General features: G+C 43.3%; 2 protein-coding genes and 1 pseudogene across 4 annotated transcripts; all 3 read right to left on the bottom strand.

Moving 5' to 3' along the window:
• Nucleotides 1–1,438: 1,438 nt before the first annotated feature.
• S100A12 (S100 calcium binding protein A12) lies at nucleotides 1,439–2,340 on the bottom strand. Its single transcript, XM_030935904.1, is given in 3 exon segments — nucleotides 1,439–1,703; nucleotides 2,191–2,275; nucleotides 2,277–2,340. Coding segments are annotated over 3 exon segments (276 nt in total). The 5' UTR covers nucleotides 2,327–2,340; the 3' UTR covers nucleotides 1,439–1,562.
• Nucleotides 2,341–6,754: 4,414 nt separating this feature from the next.
• Nucleotides 6,755–11,729, bottom strand: LOC104676360 (annotated as a pseudogene).
• A 5,442-nt stretch (nucleotides 11,730–17,171) lies between these two features.
• Nucleotides 17,172–18,332, bottom strand: S100A8 (S100 calcium binding protein A8). 3 transcript variants are annotated; one of them, XM_010381139.2, is made up of 3 exons: nucleotides 18,180–18,332; nucleotides 17,534–17,696; nucleotides 17,172–17,383 (listed from the first exon to the last, which is right to left on the bottom strand). In XM_010381139.2, exons 2-3 carry the CDS (start codon nucleotides 17,672–17,674, stop codon nucleotides 17,243–17,245), a joined length of 282 nt encoding a protein of 93 aa, XP_010379441.1. In that variant the 5' UTR covers nucleotides 17,675–17,696; nucleotides 18,180–18,332; the 3' UTR covers nucleotides 17,172–17,242. The 3 variants fall into 3 exon arrangements, with proteins under 3 accessions (XP_010379441.1, XP_030792552.1, XP_010379442.1); XM_030936692.1 differs by having other exon boundaries at nucleotides 17,534–17,713; nucleotides 18,180–18,322; XM_010381140.2 differs by lacking the exon at nucleotides 18,180–18,332 and adding an exon at nucleotides 17,996–18,110.
• Between the last annotated feature and the right edge of the window lie 1,501 nt (nucleotides 18,333–19,833).

The raw sequence follows: 19,833 nt of genomic DNA, 5'->3' as shown, positions 1-19,833 counted from the left end.
ATTTCCACCTTCGAAATGTATTGATAATCTGACCACCCCTTGTCACCACCATTATCACCACCCTAGTCCAGCCCCATTCCGTCTCTGAAACGATCTAGGGCTTCAGGTTCCAATATGGTTGCCATGATCTATACATGACTACTGAGCACTTAAAACATGGTCATATGTGAATCTTTGGATTTCAAAGTCTTAAAATGAAAGAAAAGAATGTAAACTATCTCAACAATAGTTTTATATAGCTGAAGTGATAATATTTTGGATCTATTAGGCTAACAAAATATGTTATTAAAATTAATTTCCCCTTTACTTTTACTTTTTTAAACATAGTTTCTAGTAAAGTTTAAGTTACACATATTATATTTCTCTTAAACAGGGTTGCCCTGGAGAGTCTCTTCTTAGCTTATCTCTTAGCTTCCATGCTTGTCTGTGCCCTACAATCTGTTCTCTGCAAAAGCAGCCAAAGTAATCCTTCAAAGTATAAATGGAATCATTTCGCTCCCCTGGTCAAAATCCCTCAGTGACTCCTTAGCACATTTAGAATAAAGTCCAAAGTCCTCCCCATGATCTACAAGCTGCTGTTATCTGCTTCCTGATACTTAAAGGCCCATATTCCCCACCACTCCCCATTTCAGTCACTGTACTCCAGGTATACTGGCCTCTGTGCCACTCTTTGAGCAGGTCAGGTATGTGCCCACCAAGGGCCTTGGCTACTCACTGCCAGGAACTCTTGGCTCTAGACATATGCAAGTCACTCTTCTTCATTTCTTTCAGATTTCTGCTCAAATGTACACCCTGACCACTCCATCTAAACCAACATCACCTTCCTTCCCTTTCCTCCCCAACTCTACTTCTCTACATTAGTTTTTTTCATATAACTTATCATTAACTACTATTGTATCATATGGTCACATCATGTCATATGATATCGTGTCATATTATTGCATATATATATATATATATATTTAAAGACAGGATCTTGCTATGTTGCCCAGGCTGGAATTCAATAGCTATTCACAAGCACAATCATCGCACACTACAGCCTCAAACTCTTGGACTCAAGCAATCCTCTCACTCCAGCCTCCTGAGTACTGGAACTACAGGCACATGCCACGAGGGCCAGCCATACAATATATCTTTATTTGCTTGTCTATCCATTTATTGTCTATCCTCTCCCCAATAATATACAAGTTCTAAGAAGACAAGGACTTTGTATCTTTGGTCTCTGATGCTCAGTGAACATTTGTTGAATGAATGAATAAATGAATGAATGAATAGTGGACATTCAACAAATAATTCAATAAATAAATAATTGGTTATCAAATGAACAAATGGAGCAGGAGTTCTAAGGGATCTAGATTAGGCTGCCAGAAGAGCAGGGGTAAGGTGTAATCAAGTCTGGGAACCACAGGCATGGAAAGAAAGAAGTGCACAGACACTATTCAGAACTTTTCATGAGTGTGTTTATTAACTCTCACTCCCCACAGGCAAGGCTGGGTTTTGGTGAGGGAAAGGAAAGACCCTCATTGACGACATTGCTGGGTAAAAGGCCTTCAGAGAGCTACCTACTCTTTGTGGGTATGGTCATGGGCAGCCTTCAGCGCAATGGCTGACAGGGATATGAATTCCTGAAAGTCGACCTGTTCATCTTGATTAGCATCCAGGCCTTGGAATATTTTGTTAATGACAGCTTTGTCTCTGGTATTCTAGGAAAAAAGGATAACAGAGACCTTGAGATCAGAACCTCCACACAAGACCCTTTCTTAGGCCTCTTATCCCTCAGAGCTCGAGTTAGGGAGGGCCAGGCACATTAACTCATTAGCCAACACTGTGTTGGAGAATCCAATGTAACAAAACAGAGGACACAATGGTCATGAACCACCCGGGAATTAACAAGTCTTGACCTGGAAGGTACTCTTCTGCTCACTCATTCAACCCCTCCCGTGCCCTGCCTCTCTCCATTTTACATATAAGGAAACAGACTCAGAGAGAGGAACTGAGTAGAGCCTTAAGTGAGTTATTAAGAGAGGGAAGCAAAGGCCCTCTCCCACAGCAGTGGGCAAAGCATCCTTTGGGAGCTCAAACTGGGGCTAACTCCACCCCAGTCGTTGTCCCACCATCCTCTGCCAGGCCTTGCCACTCTCCTCAGTGCAGGGGTGTGGGCAAGTTTGCAGTGAGAGGGGCATCACCTACCTTAATGGTGTTTGCAAGCTCCTTTGGCAGCAGCTGCTTCAGCTCACCCTTAGAGAGGGTGTCAAAATGCCCTGTCCAAACTGAGATTGTGGAAGATATTGACAATTCCCTCCAGGTACTCTTCAAGTTTTGTCATCTTCCCAGCCTAACGTTAACCTTCAAGGAAACAAGGGAGATCTAGCGCCAGTTTCTCCCCCACCCCTCAACATCCACTCTCCCCTTTCTTTCTGAATCAAGGGCCTAAAGAAAGCATAACATCCTCCATATCTATTTGTGGTCTCTCTGCTCTGTTTGATCCATGGTGAACTAACTTCTCTTGTATGGATAGGATGGGGAGGAGAAAACATATAATACTGTCTAATGTCTAAAAGAATCAGCCTCAGTTGCCCATGTTCCATACCACCTCATCCACCGGGGAGTATAACTTGGAGAGTATTGCTTACTCAAGCACCCTTGGGAAGGGTTCTGTGATTGACCAGGCTGTTTGCTTTCCTCAGGTGATAGCACTATGGCCACATGTCCCCTGCAAATGGTCCATAGCTCACCCCTGTTTAGCCATTCTTAAGTCATGGGACTGAGTCTACCTAGCACAAGAGCTGATCTACTTGGGTCCAAAATGCAATGTCACCCCAGAGGTGCTCAGGCAAGTGGAGGGTTGTGGCTTCCAACACCTTGTGATTTCACTGCAGTCACTACCCTGTGGACCACCTAAGAACCCACCCAAGGAAAAGGCACTTACCCCTCAATGCACAGGAATGTGGAGCTACAGCAAAAAGCCATCAGTGGTGAAGGGCACTGAGCCAAGGAAGGTTTTATCATCAGTCCAGGCTTCATCTTAGCCCTTGGGTGAAGAAATCTCTGATTCATCTTGAGGCAATTTATGTAAAGTACTCTGTTGCTCAACAGAAGCTTCAAACCTGTGGCTTTGGCTGCCACAGGAGCAGCCCAGATTGTACCCAGCTCAAATTTTACCCTCCTGCTCAGCCTGAAACAAAATCACCCCCACCCCACCCATCCGCACATGGGTGCCCTGCACGTTTTTTAGCGCTGAACCAGAGCCCAGCCTTCAGGTTTAGCTCTACTCCGCTTCTCCCTAATAAAAGACCAGGAGAACAAACTTTACAGCATGGGTGTCTTGTTTTAACAGATGAGGTTACCAGCTCCTTTTGGCAAATGGAATATCAACTTAAAGATCTGTATGCAGCTAAGGAGACAGGAAGGGAGACCTCCTCCTAAGTCATTCTGGGATGCAAAGCTCATCACTGGAGCAGAGGATAAATTTTCAAAAAATATTCCAAGGTTTTCAAAAAAGGAGAAAGCAATACTACTAAGCCTTCCCTTTGCGTTCCCAACACACTTTCCAACTTGGCTGTTACAAAGACCTAGAAAGCTGGAGTAGGGTAATCACTGTGTGTGAAGCAAGGTCGCCATGCCTGGGTTACTTTACCATGTTCCTGAGTTCAGTAAGACAGAACATTCACGTGAGTTTTAGTAAAGCAACTTTATTATTCACTGAGAGGCAGCAAGGGACAACAGATGCCCAGGATTCATGGAGAGGTGGTCCTTCAAGACTCAGAAACCTGCCCAAAATGGATTAAGTCTCATCTGTACGTTACCCGTGTCGCACCAAAGCTGAGGGACATCCAAAAGCACTCTGCCCTTGGTTTATGCCTAGAGGTCAATAAGATTGCTGAGCAGCCAAGGCCATGTGAGAACCTGTGCTGCCATCTACCCCACAACCCAGATATCCCCCTTAGCAAAGCTAGTTCATTTCATGTGCCCACCGACCTCCCTGGATCTGGAGGCAAAAGTTTGTCTCTCAGATCCATGTGACACCTTGACTGACACAATCTCAGTGCAACATTGTTGAGCCACTGACAGTATTTGTTTCACTAGGCCCAGTAGGACACCACCACAGCAGGATGATCAGGCCTGTGTAAATCAATGAAAGTGACCAAGGCGAGTCTCAATCATTTTAGGTTTATTTGGCCAAAGTTAAGGATGCTTGCCCAGGAGGTAGATCTATGCCTTTCTCCAAAGATTATTTTGAGGGCTTCAATATTTGAAGGAGAAACAGTGGATATTGGGGGAAGAGTAAGAAATACTTTTTAAATGTGTCAGTAGATAAGAGACAAGTGATTGCATCCTTTTGAGTCTTTGATCGATCTTTCACTGAATACACAATTTTCATGTGGGAGGGGAGTAGAGGAAATAGTCACTTATGCCTTCATCTGGCTCAGTGAATCTGCATTTTTACATAAGATCACAAAAACAGGGCAGAGGAAGCAATCAGATATGGATTTGTCTTGGGTGAGCAGAGGGATGACTTTATGTTCTGTCATTTTTCCCACACCTGTGAAGATAAGCTATCAATTACACTGCCAGGGTGAAATTCAATAGAACTGTTTTAGGGTAAGGATCATGAGGCTCACAAGGAATTTCCTTGTGGGCAAATTGTAAGGATGGTATACGGCTTTTTATCTTTGTAGCTATCTTATTTAGAAACAAACCTCGGGGGGCAGGTTTGCATGACCCATTTCCCAGCTTGATATTTCCCTCTGGCTTAGTAAGTTAGGGGTCCTGAGATTTTTTTTTCACATATGCCTGGAGAAGGGACTAGCCCAGGATCCCAATCATCCAGGCAAGAGGTTGCTAAAGGCAGATCACGAGATCAGGAGATCAAGACCATCCTGGCTAACACGGTGAAACCCATCTCTACTAAAAATACAAAAAATTAGCCAGGCATGGTGGCAGGTGCCTGTAGTCCCAGCTACTCAGGAGGCTGAGGCAGGAGAATGGCATGAACCCAGGAGGCAGAGTTTGCAGTGAGCCAAGATCTCGCCACTGCACTCCAGCCTGGGCGACAGAGCGAGACTCAAAAGAAAAAAAGAAATCAAACAAGCAGGAACACAGCCTCACACACAAATATTAACCTCCAATGTAAATGGCCTAAACACTGCACTTAAAACACAAACAGTGGCAAATTCGATTTAACGAGACCCATAAGACCCATCCTTCTGCTGTCTACAAGACACCTGTCTCACACGTAATGACACCTGTTGGTTCAAAGTAAAGGGATGGAGAAAGATTTATCATGCAAACGGAAAACAAAAAAGAGCAGAAGTTGCTATTCTTGAATCAGATCCAATAGACTTTAAGCCAACAACAGTAGAAAAGGATAAAGAAGGGCATTACGTAGGGATAAAGGGTTCTATTTAACAAGAAAATTTAACCATCTTAAATAAATACACACCCAACATTGGAGCACCCGGATTTATAAAACAAGTACTTCTGGATCTAAGAAAAGATGTTGGCAGCCACACAATAATAGCAGGGGACAACACCCCACTGACATCAGTAGACAGATCATCAAGGCAGAAAACCAACAAAGAAATTATGGACTTAAATTTGACAGTTGACCAATTAGATCTAATAGACATATATAGAACAATGCACCCAACAACCATAGAATATATTATTTTCATCTGCACATGGAACATACTCTAAGATCAACCACATGCTCAGTCATAAGGTAAATCTCAATAAATTCAAAAAAATCAAAATTATACCAAGAATCTTGGACCACAGTGGAATAAAAATAGAAATCAATACCAAGAGGAGCTCTCAAAACCACACAAATAAATGGAAACTAAACAACTTGCTCCTGACTTTTGGTTAAACAACAAAATTAAGGCAGACGTCAAAAAATTCTTTGACACATACAAAAATAGAGACATAACACAACATATCAAAACATCTGGAATGTAGCAAAAGTAGTGTTAAGCGGGATTTTCTTTTTCATCTTGGTTGTGGGCAAATCTCATTTTAATTGCAAAAGACTTCATTCACAGCACATTCAATAATGAACCAACAGGAGAGTTGCCGACTTTTGAACATATGAATATATAAAAATCCCTTGCAATTTAGGTAGTCAAGGTAATAAGCACATAAAAGGAAAGCAATCCTCATTTTTCTGAAGACTTTTACATTTTAAAAGGTGATTAGGCGTACTTGGAATTCAAAGCAGTAGAATGTACTTTGCAGGGGAAGAAGGAGGAAAACATTTTCCATGTCATCAGGCAAATATACAACAAATATATCCCAATTTCACTTGATAAAGTCAGTTGGATGACTTCCTTGAACCAGGCTAGGGCGGAACACTCAGTAAAAGCAGGCCCTGGGTGGGGATGTGAATCCACAAGAGGAGCACCAGATCCCATGCAGCGCCAAACATATCCGTTTCACCCTCTAACACAGGCGAGGCACACTGCCCCATGACCCTGGACATGGTATGCAGGAGAACAGACTTCAGGTGGTTACTGCTCCCACTGCCTGGTGCTTTCCAATGGTCTTAAGTCATGCCATGGAGAAAATCCTTTACCACCAAATGCAAACTGTCATTGAACTTAAGTCAAAAAGGATGTTATGGGGGAAATTCTTGAAACACATACATAAGGACTTCTATTTACCTAATTAGAACAACAATTACACAATTGGCATTCCTGTTTTCATAAGGTTTTGTTCTCTATATTGGAATGGTTTAAGGAAAGCTGTCTATTTTTTGTTTGTTTGTTTGTTTTATTTTACACTTTCAAAAGAGAGGGAACGGAGAGAAACATGTGACTAATTGCCCAACTTTGGGGTCCCGCAGGTAGAAAAGCAGACTTCTCTGACTCTAGGTCCATCTAGATTTGGGGGAAGTTTCAATGCCTAAGGAAGGTTGGTGAAGCCCTTTATACCCCTAATCCTATAGAAAGTATTCTACAGCGAATCTATCACAGTGTTCTAGCAAAGCATATGTTGAGGAAAACTACAGGTTTCAACTTAGCATCTAAATTTTTTAAAGTAGCGTTTCAGCAACAAACAAGCACAGAGAGCTCACCTCAAGAGTGAAATAACAGAACTACTGTTCAGGTACCTGAAAAGTCAAGCTGCTGCCCCCAGCTCCGCCCACTCAAAGGCTTAGGCAGACACGTAGGGTGGCGGCGGCTCCTTGGCAGCACCATTCACAGTGGCATCATCATAGGGGGGTAGGAGCACCGTAGTGTCATTGCTGGTAACATAAACCAGGACATAGGAGGAGCTCCTGCCATTGATGTGTCGGCAGCAGTTCCAAACACAGCTAATCAAATAACCCTTAATAGTTAAGATAATGCTAATAAACAGAATAATAATAAGGACCAAACAGGTAGGATTCACTGACATGACATCATCTCTGCAGGGAAAGTTAGGAGGCAGTTGTCGTATGTATTCCTAAATGGAGTTTGGATAAACAAGCACAGTGATTGCAACCAAGATGTTCAGAGAAAAATCAAAGATCTGGTAACAGAAGAATGGGATGATCCCGATTGTGTGTTGCCTGTATGCTTCATAATTAGCCATAGTGCATATAAGAATCATAAGAAGATACATCGCAATGGCAATGCACATATTGGCATCATCCATGAACTCAAAGTCACCTCCCACTTAAGAACTTGAAAAGTGATACTGATCCGGATCAGCCGGGCACTCAGCAAAATCAACAGTACCACGACATTGATGATCAGGTACCAGACACCGAGCTGGATGGTGCCGGCGCTGACATGGCGGCACAGGCAGCAGCTGTTGGAGTAGAACCTTATCCAGGGCGCGACCGGGGCGCGACCGTCTTCATCGCTCCTTGCGCGGAGGCGCGCCGGAGTTTCCAGGAGCGTTGACCTCCTTGCCAGGGGTCCGCTGCGCTGCTGCTGCAGGCTCTTCGGCCACTCCCAGCCCACTAGCCCGTGCGCCTGCCGGCCTCTCTAGTCTATCCCCCCAAGAGGGAATTGTATAGCGCTAAATGCCTATATCAAGAAGATATTAATAAAAAGACCTCAAATTGCCAACCCAACCTCACACCTAAAGTAAAAATTAAAAAATTTAAAAACAAGAAAATCAAGAACAACTAAACCAAAGCTAGCAGAAGAAAAGAAGTAACTAAAGTAAGAGCAGAACTAAATGAATTGAGACCCAAAAAGCCACACAAAGGATCAGTGAAATGAAAACTTGCTTTTTTGAAAGGATAAACGAGATTGATAGACCATTACCTAGATTAACAGAGAAAATGAGAGAAGATCAAAATAAACACAATCAGAAATGACAAAGGTGATATTACAACCGATTCCACAGAAATACAAGAGATCCTCAGAGATATGAACCTCTCTATGCACACAAACTAGAAAATGTAGAGGAAATGGATACATTGGTGGAAGCCAGGAAGAAATAGAATTTCTGAACAGACCAATAACAAGTAATGAAATTGAATCAGTAATAAAAGATCTACCAACAATAACAACAACAACTACAAAAAAATACCTGTATCAGACAGATTCATAGCCAAATTCCACTAGATCTACAAAGAAGAGCTGGTATCAATCCTAAAGAAACTATTGCAAAAAATCAAGCAGGGACTCTTCCTTAACTCATTCTATGAAATCAGTATCCTCATGACACCAAAATTCAGCAAAGGCACAAAAAAAAAAAAAAAAAAAACTACAGTCCAATATCCCTGATGAGCATAGATGTAAAACTCTTCAATAAAATACTAGAAAACCAAATACAGCAGCATATCAAAAAGTTAATTTCCCAAATAAGTGGACTTTATTCCTGGAATGCAGGGATAGTTCAACATATACAAATAAATACCTGTGATTCACCACATAAACAGAATTAAAAACAAAAACTATATGATCATCTCAATCGATGCAGAAAATCATTTGATAAAAATTCAACATTTCTTCACAATAAAAGCTGTCGATAAACTGGACATCAAAGAAACATACCTCAAAATAATAAGAGCCATCTATGACAAACCCACAGTTGACATCATACTCAATAAGTATATTTTGGGTGCATTCTGCCTAAGAACTAGAACAAGATAAGGATGTCTACTCTCACTGCTCCTACTCAACATAGTACTAAAAGTCCTAACCAGAGCAATTAGACATGAGAAAGATATAAAAGGAACCCAAATTGAAAAGAGGAAATCAAATTATCTTTCTTCACTGACAATATGATTCCATGTCCAGAAAACTCTTAAAGATTCTGCCAAAAGACTCCTAGACCTGATAAACAACTTCAGCAAATCTCAAAAAATGAAATCAACATAGAAAAATCAGTAGCATTGCTATACACCAATAATATTCAAGCTGAGAACCGAATCAAAGATGCAATTCCATTTACAACAGTCACACAAAAAAATAAAATACCTAAGAAAACATCTAACCAGTGAGGTGAAAGACCTCTAGAAGAAGAACTATAAAACACTGCTACAAGAAATCATAGATGACACAAACAAATGAAAAAGCATTTCATGCTCATGGATTGGAAGAATTGTTATAGTTAATTTAATACGTCCACATTGCCCAAAGCAATCTATAGATTCAATGCTATTCCTATCAAATTACCAAGGTCATTTTTCAGACAACTTTGCAAAACTAGTCTAAAATTCATATAGAACCAAAAAGAGCACAAATAGCCAAAGCAATCTTAAGCAAAAAGAATATAACCAGAGGTACCACATTACCCAATTTTAAACTATACTACAAGACTATAGTAACCAAAACAGTATGGTATTTGCACAAAAATAGACACATAGACCAATGGAACAGCATGGAGACCACTGAAATAAAGCCACATACCTACAACCAATTGACCTTGAACAAGATTGGCAAAAATAAACAAATGGGGAAAGGAAATCTTATTCAATAAATGGTGCTGGGGAAACTGGCTAACCATATGCAGAAGAATGAAACTGAACCCCTACCTCTCATCATATACAAAAATTAACTCAAGATGGATTAAAGACTTAAATGTTAAGACCTTAAACTATTAAAATCCTGGAAGAAAACCTACGAAATACTCTTCTAGACATGTTCTAGGCAAAGAATTTATGATTAAGTCCTCAAAAGCAATGCAACCAAAAATGAAAATTGATATGGGACCTAATATTAAACTAAAAAGCTTCCACACAGTGAAAGAAACTAATAACAGAGTAAACAGATAATCTACATAATGGGAGAAAATATTCACAAACTATACATCTGACAAAAGGCTAATACCCAGAATCTACAAGGAACTCAAACAACTTAACAAGAAGAAAACAAATAACCCCATTAAAAAGTGGGCACAGGACATGAACAGACATTTCTCAAAAAAGAAACACAAGTAGCCAACAAACGTATGCAAAAACTAATCATCAGGGAGATGTGAATCAAAACCACAATGAAATATCATCTCACAAGTCAGGATGACTATTATTTAAAAGTCAAAAAATAACAGATGTTGGCAAGGTTGGAGAAAAAAAAGGAATGGTTATACACTGTTAGTAGAAATGCAAATTAGTTCAACAGTTTGGAAATTTCTCAAAGAACTAAAAATAGAATTGCCATTCAACCCATCAATCCCATTACTGAGTATATACCCAAAGGAAAAGATACCTGCACTAGTATGTTTATCAAAGCACTATTCACATTAGCAAAGACATGGAACCTACCCAGGTACCTATCAATGGCAGTTGGATAAAGAAAAGATAGTACATACATGTCATATACGTCAGTACTATGAAGCCATAAGAAAGGACACAATCATGCCCTTTGCAGCAACATGGATGCAGCTGGAGGCCATTATACTAAGTGAATTAATGTAGAAACAGAAAACCAAGTACCAGAAGTTTTCGCTTATAAGTGAGAGCTAAACACTAAGTATACACCAACATCAAGATGGGAGAGGTAGACACTGGGGATTCCAAAAGGAGGGAGGGCAGGAGGGGCACCAGGGTTGAAAAGTGACCTAACAGGTACTATGTTCACTATTTGGGCAATGAGGTCATTGGCAGCCCAAGCCTCAGCATCATGCAATATACCCATGTAACAAACCTGCACATGTATACCCTGAATCTAAAATAATTTTTTTTTGCAAAGAGACCAAAGAAGGATCCTTCAGATGGCCTCACTGTTTGAAACCAAAGGGCTGGGTCTGCCTCTGGATCCCTTCCCCTGTCTGTACAATTCCTGAGGTGTTTACTCAGGCGTAGCAGGAGGTGTTGGTAACAACCAAAGGCCACTCTGCTCTGCCAGCAGATGATCAGAGGCTGTTCAGGTGTTCATCACCAGCTTAGCTAATGAATTCAGTGAGTTTCATTGGTCCTAAATAGCCCAGGTGGTAGCACTAGTTATCACTGACATAGTCAATGACAAGCTGGGTACCATTTTTCCCAGGGTATGTACACCTATGCCAGGTAGGAGAATACAGACAGCAAAATGGAATCAGCTATCAGAATGCCTTCCTAGAAGTGTATCTCAGGCAACCCTACAATGTCAGAAGCCTTTCCAGCTTTTGCACAAACACTTGAGGACCCCAAATTCCAAAACAGCATGCTCTATCTGAGGGTGACAGGTATTCTGCAGTATACCCCACAAAGGAATATTTTAGCCACGGGAGCACGTGTAACTCTGGTCAGGGAGATGTCATTATAAAAGTCTCTAGTTCAAGTGTACAAAGCCCATGTCAGATTTAGCCATGAGTTAGGTGGCAAGGTAAATTGTATGATGTGCCTACTTTCCAATACCATTGACAATGTTTAAAATCTGTCTGATTTTATGTCTATGTTCTAGGTAACCTGCACTGAGGCCATCACTCTCCAATTAGAAACACTGATGGCTACTGGGGCCCCAGTCAAATTGGTAACAGGCCACAGACAGACTATTCCAGCACGGAGGTGCCCTGAGTACATGGGTGGCTGATTCAGCAATGTTTTAGATCACAGGCGAATTTCCAAATCTCCTAAGACTGGAAGGAAAGCTCCTCCGCCCAGGGAAGAAGACAGAATTATTACTGGGGCAACCCCTAATAGTTTAGGGCAATCAAAATGCCAATCCTCTTGCTCTATACATAGGGAGATTTTCCCTGCCTAGAGGATTGCTCACACCAGGAAAAAACTACCAATCCTTCAGGCCCTGAGGTGTGCCAGGTAAAGTTCTGGGCAAGGGCGAGTGACCCAAGAGAGAAGTTCATCTGGTACCTTCTCTCCCTGCTCCTCAGTCTGGACCGCAGAGACCCTACGGGGGACGAGGAGAAAGAGGCCAGGCAGTCAGGTGAGGAAGGGCTGTCCCATCCACACCCAGGGTGGAAAATGGCTAGAAGAGAGCACCTTCCGGTTTTAATTAGGGTCTCTTGCTTGGAGACATGAGTTTCTGAGTCTCCTCACGTACAAAATGGAAATAGCAATTACCTCTCTCATAGGGTTGTTACGAGAAATGGGATAAGTTACCACAATGTCTTGAGCTAAAAAGCAAAATCATCAACAAAATCACGGGCCTGTGTCAAATTTTTGTTTCAATTCATTAATGAGAGAACCAGCAAGGAAGACTTTTTTGAACTGGTTTGAAGGATATTAAGAATATGAAAGACAGAAAGTAATGTCTAAGATTCCTAATTTAGACACAAGACTAAATACAAGTCTTTTGACTTTTCATAGAGTGACAAAAACCATAACAGTTTTGGGTTTAATGTCTTGACCAGCCCTTAAAGCCATATTGCCCTAGCCAGCAGAGGTAAACTGTCTAATTCATCTGTTATGGATTACTATCAAACATACTTTGCCGATTACTTTTCTCGAAAGTGTCGGATGAGGACTAGTAGCAAGGACCTGCTTTTATTCAGACAGACTCTAGCATGAGGTCAAAAATATAAGCAATCACCAGTTTGCCTTTTTCCAGGTTTGAGATGATGTTTTTTTTCTTTCACACTGACACACAGCTGGAGCCCAGTAAGCATTGGTAGGATTTCCCTCCCCTTTTCAGCCCATTTGAGTTTAGACTGAACTCCCCCGCCCCGGCAGGAGGGCAGAAAATGGGCTGGATTCTGGACCCAATCAAAATTGTTCTGGTTCCCAAGTGGAGGGATAAATAGGAAAATCTTTTCCTTTGGAATCAGGCCTTTTACTCAGCCACTGTAGACGGACTGCCCAAGTCCAGATCCTCTCCATGCCTTTTAAGACTTTTGTCACAACCACTAGGAACACACCTGAAGTCAGGACCCTTAGGCGAAGAACTTGGGAGGAGAAGCAAGATTTCAGAGAGGTCATCCTTATAGGAACCAGAAATCATAGTGGCCGGATCTGCTTCAATTGGTAAGCCAAGCTCTCCTTTGTGGGCTCAAATGTTACATGCGATTTCCTGCTAAACTACTTATTTCTAAACTTCCCACTCCTTTGTTCTTCTTTTGCAGCTGGGGAAACAGGAAGCAAAATCACCTTGCTCTGGGCCACGAGTCCTGTCTGATTCTGCCCAGTCAGTGGTTTCGGTAATGGGCACGATCTTGTTTGTAAATCATCATCTCCAAGCCTGCGTCTTCCAGGAAGCTTCCAAGGCCTGCCTCTCTCACTTCTCCTCTCCAGATGGCCAGTGACAGCTATGCCACTTCTCCTGCCCAGCTGTGTACTCAAGAATCAACTGTTGACCCAATTTTTCACAACCAGTACCCATCACTTATGGTGAAACTCCAAAGGGCACTGTGGGCCACCTTCCTCTTCTGGTGGGCTCAGAAAAAGAAGACTTATTGGACTTTCAAGTGATGGCAGACAACTGAGAATAGTAACTCTCCCCAAAAGAATCCACTGACAGCAAGTCCAATAGTGCACTTTCAAGGTGAATCAAAGGCACTGGGATAGGTTGCCCCTCACCACCCTGACACACACACACACACACACACACACACACCCCACCACCACCAATGTGGATAGCTGAGAGGCAGAATCAGGGTGCTTGCTCCTTTTGTGTACTCCTATTACTATCTTTTCTCTTGTGAGGTCCCCTAAATGTTGAGTTGACCTGACACGTGGCTTGGTGAACCCTGAGACCTTTCCCACCTTTTTTAGCCTGTGCCACATTCAGGTCAGCTGCTCACCTTTAGACTATGTATTGGAGAAAATTATAGCAAGATCACTGTGGTGTCTCTCAGAGCTCCATAATCTCCATTTCTGCAATGCTGAGTGTATTCCACACTCCTGACTTAAGTAGAAGCACTGGCGTGGGGGGATGCATAGATATCCTTCAGCAAAACTGAGAAGAAAGCAATTTAATGCCTAGGCCTTCCTCCTTGCCCCAGGAGAAGCCCATCTCCATATTCTGATGACTAGATTTTCTCATCCCATCTTAGATCCCAATCTTAACTTTCAGCTGGCTGCCAACCATTTTCACTAATATGTTAGCTGATAACAAATAAAATTGGCTGGTAATTAAAACATCCGTGAATAAGGGCTTAAACTGTTACCTTTCCCTGCTCATTCACATTTTATATGATTAAGGTATACTACAAGAAAAAGCCCAGTGACCTGAATTGTGTAATCTTCATCACTGGAAACCAGTTAATCTGAGTGGCATTTTGCTAGTGATAGGAAAAGGGTTTGCTCCTCCTGAAATCCTAGGGAATTGGTCACCTCCTCTTCTCCTCTTGGGCATGGAGCATGTCTAGCTTTTCCAAAGAACCCCTTCCCTCCACTCCCCCAGAGTTAGCTTCCTCTCTTCAGCCCGTGATCCTGGGGTTCCAAGCACAATAATTATCCCAGAGAGGGTGGAAGTCTCCCTGCTGTATTTACTAACTCTCCCTGCAAAGAATCAATTGACAGCAAGTCCAGCAGTGTACTTCCAAGGGGAATCAAAAGCACTGGGATAGATCGCACTCCCACCCTGACACACACACACAGGCCCCACCATACCCCACCGTAAGTGTGGGTAGCTTTTTCTCCCCTCTTCAGCCCATTTGAATTTAGACTGAATTCTGCCAGGCAGGAGGGCAGAAAATGGTCTGGGTTCTGGACCCAACCAAAATTGTTCTGGTTCCCAAGTGGAGGAATAAACAGGAAAATCTTTTCCATTGAAATAAGGTCTTTTGTTCAGCCACTGTAGCCTGTGCTTAGGCAATGGCTGGGGCCCTTGTGTGGTGCAGAGGGACACCAAGTAGCCTCCATCTTCCAGGCCGGGGTGTATCCTCAGCTTCACAGAGCAGGAGAGCTGTGAAGGACTGTGGGCAGCAGGGTAGGAACTGGTTTAACGCTTGGCAACAACAAATGTCCCCACAAAGCATCCACGCACCCACCCAACATAACAATAGCAATACAAATACTCCACCTTTTGGCCAGGTGTGGTGTGGATCACACCTGTAATCTCAGCACTTTGGGAGGCCAAGGTAGGAGGATCACTTGAGTCCAGTAGTTTGACACTAGCCTGGGCAACATAGCAAGTCTCTATCTCTACAAAAAAATAATTTAAAAATTAGCCAAGGGCAGTGGCTCATGCCAGTAGTCCCAGCTACTAAAGAGATTGAGCTGGGAGGATTACTTGAGCCCAGGTGTTCAAGGCTACAGTGAACCATGATCATGCCATTGTACTCTAGTGCAAGTGACAGAGCAAGACCCTGTGTCTCAAAAAAAAAAAAAAAAAAAAAAAAAAAAAGAGAGAGAGAGAGAGACAAAGAGAAATACTCTGCCTTTTATTACTAAAAGCCAGTAAGCAGGACAAGCGTTCTTAACCTTTTTGAGGTGTTGGGCCTTTTTGAGACTCTGATGGAAGCCATGGAGGAATGTTCTCAGTGCACGCACTCAAATGATACACTCAACTTCAACGCAATTTCAGAGATGTACAGACAGACAAGTTAAGAACCCTGGTTTATGGCCGGGCGCGGTGGCTCAAGCCTGTAATCCCAGCACTTTGGGAGGCCGAGACGGGCGGATCACGAGATCAGGAGATGGAGACCATCCTGGCTAACACGGTGAAACCCCGTCTCTACTAAAAAAAATACAAAAAAACTAGCCGGGCGAGGTGGCGGCGCCTGTAGTCCCAGCTACTCGGGAGGCTGAGGCAGGAGAATGGCGTAAACCCGGGAGGCGGAGCTTGCAGTGAGCTGAGATCCGGCCACTGCACTCCAGCCCGGGCGACAGAGCGAGACTTCGTCTCAAAAAAAAAAAAAAAAAAAAAAAGAACCCTGGTTTAGTGATTCTGGTGACAGCTTCCTACCTCTCCACCCATCACTAACATCATTGCCCCAGCACCTAAGTGAGGACAACAGAAAATTCCCCCCACCACAGCATGAAAATTCAGTTTGGGGTGACGTTCTTGTCAAAAGGTTCCCCTTCATTTTCTTCTTTTTTTAAGGCACATCTCAGAGAACAACTCTTCATCTTCTGGCCTTCCCCTTGTACTAGGCCTTGGGAAGTGTTTTTTAGATAATTCTCTGATCACCAAAGCATAGAATCCCATAGGGCAGCATTTGAATAAACTATTCTTTGACTTAAGTTTTACTAATTTATTTTCCTATTTGCCTATTCCTTTATCATTTAATTGAGTTGGGAGCTTGGGAGTGGAGAGGGAGGAAAAATTTTCAAAATTCCCAAGGACAAACTACAGGTATGGGGACAGGTGTGGGGATTATCCTATTAATGGAAGACTCTAAACATCGTCCACCTACATCACACCACACACAGAATCAGCCTTTCCTTTCTCGCTCTCTCTTTCTGTCTCTCTTTCACACACACACACAGACACACACACATACACACACACACACACACACACACACACACACACTTCCATGTAGCTATCAACCTAATTTCCCAAGAGCCATATCTAAGACATTTAACTAGAAACTAAAATTTAGCTTAAAGAACAGTATCAGTTGTTCTTATACCACCCTGTTCCCAAATCCCCGATCCATTTCAGAACTACTAGTAAAATCATCAGCTATAGTGTCATGGACTTTTTGGAATCCTTAAGCCTCAAATCCAATGGCTCAAGATGGTGGAGCTGGAAGGGAGTGTGGGGTAGAGGCCAGATGAAGGGTAAAGCAGGAAAGGCTTGTGAGAGGTGGGATGGAGTAACATAGATTACTTTTTCTTCCTTTGGGTTTTCCAACCCTTCCTCCACACCGGGAAACCTCATCCCACAAAAGCACAAATGAGAGAGGCCTGAGGTATTGATGACTTTATTATTCTGCAAGTACACATCCAGGGGCCCAGCCCCTGGGCCCAGTAACTCAGCTACTCTTTGTGGCCTTCTTTGTGGCTTTCTTTGTGGGCTGCCACGCCCATCTTTATCACAAGTATGAGGAATTCCTGGAAGTTAATTGCGCCATCGGTGTTGATGTCCAACTCTTTGAACCAGGCATCTGCACCCTTTTTCTGTCAAGATTGAGGAGAAGAAGCCAGAGTTTAAAGATCTTAGAGACAACCGAGGCATGGCCATCTACAAAGGGCAGTAGGGAGGATCGCTGACCCAGGGCAGCCCCAGGACCAGGTAGAGAGCCCCCACCACACCCAGCCCCTCCTCACCCTGATATACTGAGGACACTCGGTCTCTAGCAATTTCTTCAGGTCATCCTTGTAGACAGCATGGTAATTCCCCTTTATCAGGGAGTACTTGTGGTAGACCTGGATGATGGAGTCCAAGGCTTTCTCCAAATCGGTCAACATGATGCCCACGGACTTGCCCCACCTGAAAAACAGAACCCTCTTGGGAATCCCATGACAGGGAGTTTGCATCTGCCCAGGGCAGTACTCAGTGGGTTCATGCCCCAAGCGATGGCCTTCTCCTGGCCTGCACTCTCCAAATAACCAAACCAGCAGATGGCTATGGCTCTGGTGGGAAGGGTGGGATGATAGGGATACAGGTGTGGGAAGGGGAAGGGTCCATTCACACAGAGGCATACGCACACACACGGGGCCTGTCGACTTTCCTTACCACTCCACCCTCTGCCCAAGAAAGGTCCAGCCTAGGAGACAGTGTGCCCTTACCCACTGGAAGGTGCTGGAGGATGCACTCCTTCCTTATTCCTGCTTCACTCCCCACCTACAGGAGTATCTTTGCTCCAGACCTCCCTGAGGTTTATCTCTCTTCTCTCAGGAAGGCTGCTCCTCTTCCCTGACCCTCCCCAAGGGAAGCCCAAAGTGTGGGGCCAACCCAGACAGTCCCACTTACCAGGTCTTCTGAAAGACAGCAGACAACAGACATGCAGAGCTGAGAGGCAGCTCCCTTTTATAGCGGTTAGGCTTGGCCAGCTGCCCACAGCGTCAGGCCATCAGAGACAGCTGCTCCCTGGCAGAGTTGCTACAGTCTCTGGTTTCTCAACCAGGTGAATGTGGCAATCACTGCGCAGAATGAAAATTTTGGGTGGGGAGGTAGGAGAAGCGGAAAGAGGAAGGCATTTGCTAGGCAATAGTGCCCAGAAGAAAAAAGCAGGAAGTGGGGCTCTTTTTCTGGGCTACCGACATCCACTTGCTTGATCCACCAGATTCCCACTCCCATTCCCTCTCCACTATTGTGACTGCTAATCCCCTTCTTTGTTGGTCAGGCTATACATCCCTGAAATTGAATTGAAGTTGAATGCATTCCTTGATGGCTTCCATCCGAGTTTTCAAGGGTCCAAAGACCACAAAAGGGTTGAGAACACTTGTCCTGGCTGATGGCTTTTAGTAATGAAAACTATTGTTCTTGTTACTAAAAACTAAAACTATTGTTGTTGTTCTTTTTGGTGAGTGGGTGCTCTGTGGGGAAACGTGTTGTTGCCAAGGGCTATATCCATTCCTACCCTGCTGCCTACACTCCTCCATAGCTCTCCTGTTCTGTGAAGCTGGGGATGGACCATGCCATGGGAGATGGAGGCTGCTTGGGGTCCCTCAGCACTGCACAAGGGCCTGAGCCTTGGCATAAACACAGCAGGGAGACTTTCACCCTCTCTCAGTTAATTATTGTGTCTGAGACCCCAGGATCACAGGCTGAAGAAAGGAAGCTAACTCTGAGGTAGTGGAGGAGAGGGGTTCTTTGGAGAAGCCAGACATGCTTCATGCCTAAGAGGAAAAGAGGAGGTGGCCAATTCCCCAGGATTTCAGGAGAAACAAATCCTCTCCCCACCACTAACAAAATGCCACTCAGATTAACTGGCTTCCAACTCTGAAGAATGTGGTGTGTTTCTGTTGTTACAAAGAAAATATTTGTAAAACAAATATCTGATAATGGATTAATATCCAGAATATAAAAGAATCCCTACAACTCAACAACAAAAAAACAAACAAGCCAATCAAAAAATGGGGAAAATACTCGAAATTAAGATATACAAATGGCCAATAAGCACATGAAAATTACTAATCTTTAGGAAAACATGGAGCAGAACGACAATGAGATACCACCTGACACCCACCAGGATGACTACTACTTCTTTTAAAACCCAGAAAATAACAAATGTTGGCGAGGGCATAGAGAATTGGAAGCCGAATGCACTGTTGGTGGGAATGTAAAATAGTGCAGCTGTTATGGAAAACTGCAAGTTTGTTCCTCAAATAAATAAACACAGAATTACCACATGATCTAGTAATTCTGCTCCTGGGTATATATGCAAAAGAATTGAATGCAGGGATTCAAACAGATGCTTGTACATTCGTGTTCGTAGCAGCATTATTCGCAAGAGCCAAAAGGTGAAAGCAACCCAAGTGTCCCTCAACAGATCAATGGGTGAAGAAAATGTTTTGTGGGGACATGTGTTGTTGCCAAGGGCTAAATCCATTCCTACCCTGCTGCCCACACTCCTCCACAGCTCTCCTGTTCTGTGAAGCTGGGGATGCACCATGCCCTGGGA

The sequence above is a fragment of the Rhinopithecus roxellana genome, chromosome 8, assembly GCF_007565055.1.
Source record: "Rhinopithecus roxellana isolate Shanxi Qingling chromosome 8, ASM756505v1, whole genome shotgun sequence".
In the NCBI taxonomy this organism is placed as follows: domain Eukaryota; kingdom Metazoa; phylum Chordata; class Mammalia; order Primates; family Cercopithecidae; genus Rhinopithecus; species Rhinopithecus roxellana.
This window is presented reverse-complemented; position numbering and strand designations above follow the sequence as displayed.

What these genes read in the sequence shown, in the direction of transcription:
- S100A8 (XM_030936692.1), bottom strand. Translation starts at nt 18,212, where the DNA reads ATGTCTGTTGTCTGCTGTCTTTCAGAAGACCTG. An exon ending in GCTGTCTTTCAGAAGACCTG is followed by an intron (nt 17,714 to 18,179) that starts GTAAGTGGGACT and finishes GGGATTCCCAAG; the next exon opens with AGGGTTCTGTTTTTCAGGTG. An exon ending in AGTGTCCTCAGTATATCAGG is followed by an intron (nt 17,384 to 17,533) that starts GTGAGGAGGGGC and finishes CAATCTTGACAG; the next exon opens with AAAAAGGGTGCAGATGCCTG.